General features: G+C 38.0%; 1 protein-coding gene across 10 annotated transcripts in view; it reads left to right on the top strand.

Annotated features, from left to right (window-relative positions):
• Positions 1-12869, top strand: part of LOC128242846 (hydrocephalus-inducing protein homolog) — a 66504-nt gene that overhangs the window by 12019 nt on the left and 41616 nt on the right. For 5 of the 10 annotated variants that reach the window (XM_052960217.1, XM_052960210.1, XM_052960208.1 and 2 more), the window contains exons 17-29: positions 279-296; positions 1539-1571; positions 2942-3141; positions 3297-3570; positions 4157-4351; positions 5882-5905; positions 7273-7419; positions 7791-8133; positions 8257-8340; positions 8930-9076; positions 9605-9763; positions 9918-10163; positions 11301-11452. In XM_052960217.1, coding sequence (XP_052816177.1) covers positions 279-296; positions 1539-1571; positions 2942-3141; positions 3297-3570; positions 4157-4351; positions 5882-5905; positions 7273-7419; positions 7791-8133; positions 8257-8340; positions 8930-9076; positions 9605-9763; positions 9918-10163; positions 11301-11452 — 2022 coding nt within the window. The remainder of the gene's footprint in view (positions 1-278; positions 297-1538; positions 1572-2941; positions 3142-3296; positions 3571-4156; positions 4352-5881; positions 5906-7272; positions 7420-7790; positions 8134-8256; positions 8341-8929; positions 9077-9604; positions 9764-9917; positions 10164-11300; positions 11453-12869) is intronic. The other 5 variants (XM_052960215.1, XM_052960207.1, XM_052960211.1 and 2 more) reach the window with 5 other exon arrangements.

Here is a 12869-nt window from a genome sequence, read left to right as displayed (position 1 = left end):
TCCTTGTTTTAACTTTAATGATTATAATGATGGTTGCTCATTGTTCAGATTAAGCTTACTTATAACTAGATGCCCTTTTCCTGCAAGTATTCATTCTGTCATTTGATTGTCAAATTAATAACCTCAGTTATACCAGAGTTATGCCCCTTTTTCATTGCAATACACTCGATTTATTTCTTGCTTGGGTATAATTAACAGACAGAGTCTTATATTTTCAGCATAGTTTTGCTCCTTTTACATTCATATTGGTATCATATTTGGTGTTTTTTATTGTTTAGTGCCCCCATCAGGAATCGGTGAGTATGGGTGTTAGCCGTGACAGTCTCGTAACCTCTTATGCTCTCAGTTGGATATGCTCTAATACAGTTTTTGTTTTATACCACCATCTGGTAAAGAAAGTATTGGGGCCCCACAAAAAACGTTGCTAGTGTGCTATAGTAATCGCCCTCCGTCCATCCATATGTCTTTCCTCCCTTTAATTAAATATGTTTCTCCTTGCCAGGTTTAAAACCATCAAAGAAATCATTTTCTTATATTTGCTCACAGTAACAATATGCTGTTAGTATTTAATGTCAAGCTATATAGAGGATTATTGTTTGTTTCAGTGTAAGATCGTGATATATTTCACTGAGTGAGCACCAAAGTATATATTTCACGAGTGGCATAGACACTAATGTAATATTCATTTTTGGTGTTCTCCAGGTGAAATATATTGCTATCTTACACTGAAACAAACAATTTTCTTTTTATTATATGCCTTAAATTGGAGTAAAAAGTCATTTAATGACACTTTTTTAGAAAAACACGTTATTTGTATGTGCACGTAGTGCATTTCAGAAATGACGTTGTTGAAATTGTGTCCCAGCCCTGTGCGTGGTGACATTTGATTTGGATGTGAGAGTGGGCTAAAATTTCAAAACAGTGAAATATATCAATTTTATATCACTGATAAATCTCTATAAACCACCAGAAAGCATATAATAAATAACTTAATCTAGAATGTTTTCAGATTATGACCCTTTGAAAAATAACTTTATATTAAACAAGAACCTTAACTGTAACCCTTTGAAAACATATTACCTCCCTTGATAAATATGAGGTAAGTTAACCTAAGAACTGTATTGATGATGCTTTTGCTTTGAATGAGGCCTGTTAACATTGCAAGACATTTTGGAAGCTTAGTGTATATAAAGAAACTTGTACATATTTCTATACAAAACATTAAAGATTGCCAGCTGTGTCAAATACCTGTAGTATCATTTAGGACCCTTGCTACATCTCGTGATGGCTGTTGTTATTTTAGTGACCTATTTATTTCATTTACAGATATAATTTGCACTCTCCTCTAGTTAACCAAATTGTGCATTTATTAAAGTTTACAATAGGAAAAGCCATGAATACTGTGAATAATGATTAATTACTTATTTGATTTTTTTGCTTGATACTTGTTTTCTGATACGACAAATGGAGCAAGCGTTTCCATTGTTTATTCTAAAACATGATAAAATGATAATGTTTTGATGTTGTCTTGCTCTTAGGTGAAGAAAGTTGCACTCGAGTCCAAAAACAAAGTATGCAAAACACAAAACCACAGCATTCACTTTTAATAAAGGATTTATGCCTTGATGCTGTGTATGGGAATAGGACACATGCTTCATAACCTGTGAACACCGCTAACATTCTTAGTGTAGTATCACATGTTGACATTCACATCAATCCTTTTTCTAGGGTCCACCAGCACTGTATTATGGGGCTTTGCTTCTACAAACATGCACGCACCGGCCGGCATTTGCATGAATTTGATATCTAGCAGTCCTCCCATTATTACATGTTTGTTTGAAGTTTTAATTTTAATATGTATGTTACGAGTCCCATTCACTGTCTGCTAATATTGTTAAAAGTTGTGTTTACTTGTTCAGCTATTAACAGAGTAGACTTACAGGTTATAAAATGTGACAGTGTGCCTTCTAGCTTTAGTGGCACACCTGGTCAGCACCTGGTCAGAAATGACACCCTTCTGGCCCTTGTGGCACACCTGGTCAGTAATGAGGCCCTTCTGGCCGAAGTGGCACACCTGGTCTATAATGACACACTTCTGGCCAAAATGGCACCCCTGGTCAGATATGACACTGTTCTGTCCGAAGTGGCTCATCTGGTCAGTAATTACACCATTCTGGATGTAGTGGCACACCTGGTCAGTAATGACACCCTTCTGGCGGAAGTAGCACACCTGGTCAGTAATAACACCGTTTTGGCCGAAGTGGCACACCTGTACAGTAATGACACACTTCTGGCGGTAGTGGCACACCTTGTCAATAATAAGGGCCTTCTGACCGTAGTGGCACACCTGGTCACTAATGAATCTCTTCAGGTCATAGTGGAACCCCTGGTCAGTAATGACACACTTTTGGCTGTAGTCGCACATCTGGTCAGTAATGACTACCTTTTGGCCGTAGTAGCACATCTTGTCAGTAAAGACACACTTCTGGCCATTGTGGCACACCTGATCAATATTGACACCCTTCTGGCACCCCTGGTAAGTAATGACACACTTTTGGCCGTAGTGGCACACCTGGTCAATAATGAGGCCCTTTTGGCTGTAGTGGCACTCCTGGTCAGTAATGAAGCCCTTCCTGTCGTAGTGGCACCCTGGTCAGTAATGACACTCTTTTGACCATAGTGGCACATCTGGTCAGTAATGACATCCTCCTGGCTGTAGTTGCAGACCTGGTCAGAAATGACACCCTTCTGCAATGTGCAAATTTGATGTCCTGCAGTTATATTGCTTGTTATATTTTTTTTCCTCTGTGTTTTGTAATCTTTGATAAGACAAGACTTTAATGATGTAATGATGGTTGATTTCACTGATTCTTTGATGTAGAAAAATGAAGCAGAACACCTTTGTATATGCTTTGTAACACTGTAGCATGCTATATTTCAGGGAGAGCTGTGCGTGATGCCTTCAGAGCTGGATGTGCAGCTAGAGGTTGAACGGTTGGCTGTGCGTGACTTCGCCCGCCATCAGCAGGAGGCTGAATTCTCGGAAACATATGAGCCACAGCCTACCCCGCCCACCAGCAATGAGAGCCGCGAGTCTCACAACACAGTAGACTCCAAAAGTGGCCGCAAAAAGAAAAACAAGTATGCCTTTAACTGATGACTTTAATTTTGGATGATTTAATGAAAGTGTCACTTAGTTGTATCTTAACTCTTTCTTTGTGCACACAAACTGAACATGATAATTTTAGTAACTCTCTTGATTTTCATTGTTTATGATTGTTGTCTCTCCATTGCAGGCCTAAGCTACCAGAGTATGTGCTTGATTTTGGCTATGTGGTTCTTGGTGAGCACAGACAGCACGTTGTCAAGGCGACCAACACAGGCTGGTTCCCAGTCTCCTTCCAGGTGGAGAATGAAAACATCAAGCATGCAGGCTTCCACGTGGAGCTGGACCGTGTCCGTAATCTACCAGGCTCCCCTGACTATGAGACTGTTGATTTCTGGGTCAGCTTCGATCCGCGTGGAGCCAACCTTGGTCTTGGGCCCGTGGAGTGCTCAGTACCAATCAATGTGAGCTTACCTTTAGTCTTAATATAAGTTCATGTTATAATATAAAGATCCAATTGATTGGACATGTTTTATTTATGACTGGGAAGGAAGATATAATTAAATAAACACACTGTGTTTTCATTTGTGATGGAGTAGTTTGTATTTTGTGTCAGTCTGTCTGTTAATGTGTTCTCCTCAACCATGATGTGTATTGGATTCAATTTTTCAACTCTTTACTGGCACCATTTCTTATAACAAAGTGAAGCAGATGCGGTGTTTATATTAAATTTGGCACAATAGGAGGAGTACAGTCAGCATGACTCCTAACACCTAGTCATTTTATGGTACAAATGACTATCTTTCTGACATGGTCAATTTTGCATTTTTCCGTAACTGCTCCATCTAAAACCCTTCTCAAGAGAATTATATAATACTGCTTTATTTTAAACATAACGTAAGTTGTGTAAATAAATCAAAGATTAGATTGGCTGACCGAATGTTAACAACTTGTAAACCCTTTTCTGTAAGACTAAAAAGACTTACATAGCTGCTTTACATTAACAAATGAGTTTTGCTTTGAGTGAACCTGTATTGTGTCAAATTTCAGATCCTAAATGGGCCAATGATTATGATGCACCTGAAGGCCAACGTTACCATGCCAGACATGCAGATCTCTGATGACTCACTCGACTTTGGTGAGGTGCGGTGCGGGGAATGTCGTGTGGTCATCGTGCAGCTGCACAACTACCAGAATGTTAAGTGTGAATGGAACTCCCTGCCCACCGAGAAGGAGAAGAAACAGGTACATAAAACCTTCAACTAGCTAGTATACATGCAGAAACATTAGGGGCTATACTTTAAGGACTGTTATACATGCAAGCAAATTAGGGGCTATGCTTATATTTACAATATATATTTACAATAAGTTATCGGCCATTTTTCATTGGATTTGCAAACATGCAAAAAATAGGGGTCATGTTTCGCTAACTTTTTAACATGCAGGCAAATAAGAGGCCTTGTTTCACTGAAAATACAGCCAAAATAGAGGTCATGTTTCACTGAAAATACAGCCAAAATAGAGGTCATGTTTCACTAATGTAGCACCCTCACTATTGAACCGCGTCCTATACGCTAAGCTGTACAATCCTATACTTATAAAGTCAAAACAACCACGTCCGATGATACACGTTTTATTGCTAGTAATTATTTGTTTCTTAGTTCCAATTAATTTGATCTATTAAATAAGAGCAAAGCTGACTCTGAGATCTTAAGCTGGCAGACTGCCTGATCTCGGTCGGTAGACCTGAAGATTTAAACCCAGTTACATTCTCAACTATCCTAACGAGAAGCAGACTCCAAACCCCCCTCCACTTAAACTCCGGATAAATGTTTTTATATTTCGCAATAGACCCAAATTGCAGTTGACCATTCAGAAGTGTTTCCCAATTTTCCTTAATAGTTTAACGATATCAGGTGATACATTCAACCTCACGTGACCTTACTCAAAGTATCTTACTGGCTATTGCCACAAAAAGGAGCTTGTCAATCAATATATCTAGTGACGTCAAAATGGAGTAGACCAAACCCCTTTGATAGGATTTTAGTAAACAAGGTAATTAAGCTCATCTCTGGACAGTAATTTAATTAGCCATCAGCGGTTGACCTTGGCCGTTGCTGATTGATCTTCGACAGCACCAAGTAATATATGAGATTATCAGAAAGCAGATCATCTGATAATTATTATTCAAGCCTTAGGGCCGTTATTAACATATGATAAAGAGATTAATCTTTCCATCTATTCTTAGGATACCTAATTGACACCTGCCGGTAACTTTAATTAAGCTCAAATGAAAATAACGCTATGGCATTTTGACCACTTAGTAGCTAAAGAAACGAGTAATGGCCTTAGCAGATTGGCGAGGGTGACACTAACTGGTGTATATGCAGCCAAGATAGAGGTCATGTTTCACTAACTGGCGTATATGCAGCCAAAATAGAGGTCATGTTTCACTAACTGGTGTATATGCAGCCAAAATAGAGGTCAAGTTTCACTAACTGGCATATATGCAGCCAAAATAGAGGTCATGTTTCACTAACTGGCGTATATGTAGCCAAAATAGAGGTCATGTTTCACTAACTGGCGAATATGCAGCCAAAATAGAGATCATGTTTCACTAGCTGGTGTGTATGCAGGCAGGTAAGGACCACACTCTATCTTGCCTGATACATGGACATCAAAAACCATCATATGAAACTTCACTTTGAAAGATACACATATCATGTAATGGGCATAAAGCATATAAATTATAGTTGTTGTTTTTTGTTTTGACAGTTATGGAAGTCGGATAAGAGTAAGGTAGTCATGTGTTTGATTCTGCCAGTAATCTGGCTACACACAACTATGACCATTGCACATGTCCACCATTCCGCCAATATAAAATCATTACATTTTGATGTCAACTATTTCTGCTGGGTTATGGTTCTTTTCTGGAGTTGGTGCTTTGATGTTGTTTGTACTGAAGATAGATACTCCATAGTCATCAATTTTAGCTTGACCATTCCAAAAATAAGGAGGCTAATACAGTGACCCACATGTCGGTCTCGGTGATGGAATGTGTGAGCCTGATTAATGCTTTTTATGCAAATTATTATAATGCACATAATGTTTTTGATATCGGTAAGCACTCATGAGCCAAAACTTTATCATTGACCACAGGGTTATCAGACAATATATCCAAGTTACTGGTACACAACTCTTGCTTGACTAGAATGATTATGAACTTTGGTTGCAACCATGCACACATCTGGTAACCTCAATGGACTGATTTAAATTTATGTTTCAATTTTCATATCAACAAACAGTTATGAGGAGTATAACGACCGTTTAACACTTGATTCACATTTATTGTCCATTTTATTGAAACTGAAACATTTTAGAAAATTGAAACAGATATGTGAAATCTGAAATCAGTGGGTTTTTTTATTGTCTTGTGTAGAGGTTTTGTCACAGAATGACAGGAATGATAAAAATGATGTAAATCAGCATGTTAAATAGGGAAACCTAAGATAGTTTAGGTTAAACAATCCTCAAGTTTGTAAACATTAATATAGTAAAAAAAAATGACACAACGCTGTTTACAAGTGTTATCATGTAGGCATTTCTCATGAATGAATATATTACAAAGTTTGTCGCTTTGTTCTATGCCCATTAATGGGAATATTTCAAGATACCTTAATTATCCTGTTATCATTCCTTTTTTCATAAATATTATCAAATATACCACCCACAACATAAATTACTGCCTTAATGCCTTCTTGGACGGGTACCCAACAAGACATAGTTAATAATTTGTGATCATCTCTCTGTCTCATACATTATTACCTCTTTTGGGTACCCACCAAGACATTAGTTAATAATTTGTGATCATCACTGTCTCATACATTATTACCTCTTTTCTGTGATGAGTAGATTGCTCCATCATCCAGAATATACTTCCATAAATCTCTTCTTTGTTGCAATAATTGAAGAAATATTATAAAGAATTGCAGTGTGTAGCACTTTGTATTTTAAATGTTTTTGTTTTACATATAATTTCTTTTCAACACTGTCATGTCAATACATTTCTTGGACATAAAGCTATTTGTGAAATGTTGTTTGGTTAAATTTGTGCCTTATATGTGTTGACCACCTGTGAATAATGAGGCCATGTTACGGTATTGCAGTCAGAGAAGCATGTCCCGATGCACCTAAGGCGGAAAAGCAAGGTGGACAAGAGCAAGCCCCGGCACTTTGAGATCATGCCAGCGACGGGCACACTGATGCCTGGACAGAGGCTCAACGTCCAGGTCAAGTTCATGCCCACAGAGGAGGTATGCTCATTTAATGTTTTAATGCTCCTTGAAAAGAAAAAATGACAGAAATGAGATTTTTATTTTCTTAGACATATTGATTAGGTTTTGATTATTACTTTCGCATAAAAATAATTCGTGTGTGGATACAGTGACAGGTTTTGTAGCAGTTTACCCATGTATACATATATGTTTAAATACCATAACATTAACATGGAATCCCACTCTATATAGTGTGGATTATGTCACAGCAGATTATTGTTAGAACAATATTAAAAATCATTATATTGTTTGGATATAATAATACGTTTTTTAATAGAAGTTTTGCTCCTTTTACATTAAAAACAGGTGTAATATTTGGTAAATTAATGATTTTGTTTTGTTGTTTGCAGAAATTTTATGAGCAGCGTATACCAATTCGAATTGCTAAGAGCAGCCAGCGAATCCTGCTGCTGTGTCGTGGCCAGGGCTCAGAGCCACGCCTTGATTTTGACTACAATATGATGCAGTTTGGACCAATTTTGCCACACAGCATTGGGGATGAAAAGGAGGTGCTCGTGCGGAATCCATGTGCCTTCCCGATTGAGTTTTACAATTTGGAGTTTGACTCGCAGTACTTGGAGGAGGAGAAAGTGCTCCGTCTCATGAAAGGCTACGATGAATACAACACCGTCCTCCTGCCACCACGGGCAACCTCAGAGAAACTCCCACCAGAGCTCCTGGACTACTACGAAGGTACCTATCTTTTGCTTTTTTCAGAAAGAGATCCTTGTTTCCTATACTTTTATTGTATATCGTTTAATTGCCTTAAATGTCAGTTGTTAAGTAATATGTAACAGCTGTGTTCTTGTTTTACAGAGCAGATGCAGCGTGTGGAGGAGGCTGAGAAGGCTCGCCGGGAAGCAGTTGAAGCACTTGAGACACAGCGCGATGGAGACGATGGTACAAAATACAATGATAATATTACTAGTATATAATATATTACGTAATTATCCTTGAAAAAATATTGAGCCAAAGAGCAATTTTAGTGTCACACTCAAATTTAACCTTGAGTGTCTTTATTTCATTTTAGAGCTCATGTATTGCTAAATGACCGCACTCTTGTTAGTTACATATGTGGAACAATAGAAACCTTGTGACCAGGTCTTTCCATGCAAGTTGGCAGGACTGGTAGGAATGCTAGGTCTTCTTCATGCAAAGAAATCTGCTCTCATGGTTCAAATTCACAAATATAACTATTGCAAAATAACAAAATAAGCTATTAAAGATAATTTCCACCACTGATATATTTTGAATGAACTGGGCCTTTAGATGTTGACTGGCTTGTAACAAATAACGATTAAGACAAGTGGTGTCTTATTTAAAAAAAAAAAAAAAAATTAAAATCATATGCAAATTTACAACTAAGAGCTCTGCTAATTGTGGAAAACCTGGGGCAACCCATATAAATAAGTACAGATTTGAGCTAGAGACTAGTGGTATTATAATTGATATTTAGTGTTTCATAACACCCATGGTTTGTTGTATGTAGATGGAGAGGATGGGAAGGATGACTCGGAGAAAAGCGAGGCCGGGCAGGCAGGTGGTGGCACAGATACAGCCCGCTCACGCCCTGAGTCCCTCGCTGACAGTGGTGAGGGCGGGGACACTTCCCGCTCACGTCAGCCCTCCGAGGATGGTATGTCTAGTCAGGGTGTTACATCTGAGGATGTGTTTGTGTTAAAATTTAATGTCCCACCCATTGAAAATTGCAAATAGGCATGTATCATTGTACTTGTTTCTATACTGACTTAATGTCACACTGCCTTGCAGGATTTTCACATTAAATGGATCGCAAATGTCACAGTGTCTAATGGTGCTTTTTTAGTCTTGCTTCAAAAATCAATATGTTGTTTCTTAAAATAGAAACCTGTTCCTCTAATACCAGTTGTATGACTGTCATATAAATTATGTCCAATGATCACCATATCAAGCCTGATGATCCCTTATTTTGAATTGAGTGCAAACACAAAAAATATATTCCAAGATTAAAGGAGTAATTAACATGGAAATATAATGTGGCTCTTTATATATTCATGGTAATGCTATGTTATTGAACTCCAAAGTTAAATGAAATTACTGTGAAAAGAGAATGTGAAAAGGGAAATAATTGCAAGGTCTAGTATGTGAAAGGGTGTCTTATTAATGATTCTGGGTGTGTTTGCAGGTAAGGAGTCGGGCAGCAGTGTTGCAGTGGGAGAGATGGAGATTACCCCCGTATCTAAGGCCGTCGCCCGCCACCTTGGAATTGATCTCTCACCAGAGGGCAAAGCAGCCAGGAACAGGCGGGGCATTGCCATCATAGTGCACGGGGCACCACTATCAGGCAGGGGCTGACACTCTCATGTTTTAATGTTGTGATTTTTTAACTGCATGTTAAATATATCAAACTTCTAGGATTTTCTGTTAGATTTATTTTTATGATAACATGATAAAAGTTGGTGTTGCAGTGATCAATAATTGTCTGTTTTTACTGGCAGGCAAAACAACCACAGCAATCACACTGGCCAAGCACTATGAAGCAGCCCTGCTTTCTATTGATGGCATCATACTGGATGCCATCTCAAACGGAAACACTGAGGCAGGTCGCCGGGCACGGGAGCTGTGTGCAGAGGCAGCCCGACGTAGGATGGAGGAACTGCGGGCCCAGGACGGGGAGGAGGGTGAACGGAAGCCTGCTGGTGGGCTAAGTGTGGAGGCTGTCGCTGCCCACACACAGGGTGCAAGTATGTACTCTAACACGTCCCTACATTTAGTACCTGGAAATTGGTACAACTTTATAGGGGAAAAGTTAAAAGTTTGACCATGAAATTTTTATCTACCTGTTGGTTTGGTTACAAATTCAGATTATTGACTTACTAAAAAAACATAGTGATAGGAATCTTATGTTAATAAAGAAGTAATTTGAACACATAATCCAATTCTTTGTTATTTACCATAATTACGCTATTTTATGATTTCTTTATACATTCTTTACACAAAATATGATTGTTGCGGAAGACTTTCAGCGACAAATTTTTGGATGAGTCTGTCATGGCAGCCTGTTAGGGTTCCTAGCTGTTGTTAAAACATTCACATGCTGTTTTGATTTTTTGTAACACTTTCACTAACCTGTGAGTGATAGGCTTCAACAACCAGCTTTATTTATCATGAATTAAAAATAGTGTAGCTTAATGTCCTAACACATTTATATTGTAAATTTTAATACAGGTCTAAGGACAATGAGGCAGTCATTAACCTTGACTAACGTAGTGTTTAGAATGCTTTAATTTAATTTAGTCAATTAAAGGCTTTCAACCATTGGACTAATTATATCTATCATGTGTTTCCGGTCCAGATATAAATGCTGAGTTGGTAACACGGTTTGCCATGTTACTGGCCACACAATGTGCCCGATTTTTTGATCTGTACAAGAAACACAATTGCTTTTTTTCTTGCAGACATTTAATTAACCATTTTTGTAAAATTGACATAGAGAAGATATTGCTTATTTCACAAAATAATGCTTGAAACAATGTTTACTGACATCATCATGTATAGTAAATAAGTTTTAACTGACCTAAAAATAAACAAAATAAAATATACTTTTTAAAATTGGAGGCTTGATTTACAATGATGAATTCAATTCAAGGGTAAAAAGACACTTCTGATAACATTTGAATGAAAAAAAAATCCTGTTGATCAATGTTCACATTATGGTTAAATCTAGGATTGTGTGACTTTGGTGTACAAATGACTTTGCCAGTCTGATTGGTGAAGAAATGGACAGTAGCGAGTGTAATGTCAGTAAATATTGTGATAACAGTCTGTGTGAACCATGCTTGTGTGTTTACTCACGTGTGTGTTGTGACCGAACCCTACAGGTGGACACGTCAGCACCGCCCCCTCCATGATCAGCAACCGTAAAACGAGTACTGTTACAGATCCTAAAGGACTCAAAGACAAGCATGGTAGCATTGCCGGCGGTAAGGGGAATGTGAATACGTCCTCCATAGATGGCGCCACAGGATCACAGGTACGCATTCACTCTGCCGTTGGAGTCAATCTTGTGCACATTACCCTCTGAAAACTGCCCATTGTAACTTTGCATTACTAATGTACAAATGATTGGATGATTGCACTGACATGTAACCAAGCTTTCACAACTTAAGCATGTGTTTAAATTGTGTATTGAATACAAATATACCTCACCATAGGCTAAATGATTGGACATGTGTCATTTTCAGACTGTCTGTTGAGTAAAACGCTAATATGCAACAGCAGATGTGTTTAAAGTTACGATCTTTATGTTTCTACATAACTGTTAGATTGAATATCTTTTTTTACTTAATGTAGCATAATCATACACTTTTGTTCGGTTTTCAAGAAACAAAATTTACAATTTTATTATCAATTTTATACAAGACTATTGACCATGTCCTGGTTCAAAAGAGTTCATACAAATCAAAATGGCTAGTTTATGTATGATGCATCTTTTTAACCTATTAAAATGGCAATTTGTTTTACTAAATTTCAAGGTTTTATAATAATCACAGATAATTTCTCATGAATCACATTGGTATATTAGGATTGGTATGGTTTGAAGAACAATACATCAGTCAACCAAGACTAATTGTCTTAGGCAAAGACATTGGGTATATGTTATGTAGGGGCTATAAAAAACCATCACTGGTAAGGTAATGTTCCCGATGAGTGTACAGTGTATGTAAGCTGGTGTATGTTTCCTGTGTGCAGCTGGGAAGTAAGTCCAACCTGACATCGGAGCCCCAGCGCAGCAGTGGGCGTAAGGGCACCCTGGTTGACTTCACCGTGCCCGTGCTGAATGTTGAGAAGCACGCAGACAAGGTTCCCCTCTCATGTTGCTCCCCCCGTTCTTAGTTGCCCTTGGGCAAACTTGACATTGTTTCTTTAGTTGTCTTTTTTTCAGCATGAGCCTATTTCTGTGTTTTCCATAGTTGAGTTTGCTGTGAATTTGTGTCTACAATAGAATGTATCCTTAACAGTAGGCACTGTGGTTTCTGTCTCTGTTTGTTTGATCGGAAACCACAAGTACTCTTGTCTTGTTATCTGTTTTACTTAATTTCAACCCCTTTTTGTAGTGGATTTCCTTTAATTTGACAACAATAGCAGAAACTAAATTTTTAGGGATGTTTTATACCCCAGCGAACAAAGTTTGAACGAGTATATATTTGAGTCACCATACGGTCAGTTGGTCAGTTGATCGGAAAGTGATCTGTTTGCAAAAGTTTGTGAATCAAATTACTCCAACAGTTTTAGAGTTTCCACTCTTATTCTTTGTACACATAACATTGACAGGAAGTAGTGTCTAGCATATTTTTCGTGACCTATGTGAGCTCTTGAATATGATTTTGTCACTTTAGGCTTTATTGGAGTTAGTGGAGTGAACTTATCTCACAGTTTAAGATGTGTCA

Source organism: Mya arenaria, chromosome 8 (genome assembly GCF_026914265.1).
Source record: "Mya arenaria isolate MELC-2E11 chromosome 8, ASM2691426v1".
NCBI lineage: Eukaryota > Metazoa > Mollusca > Bivalvia > Myida > Myidae > Mya > Mya arenaria.
This window is presented reverse-complemented; position numbering and strand designations above follow the sequence as displayed.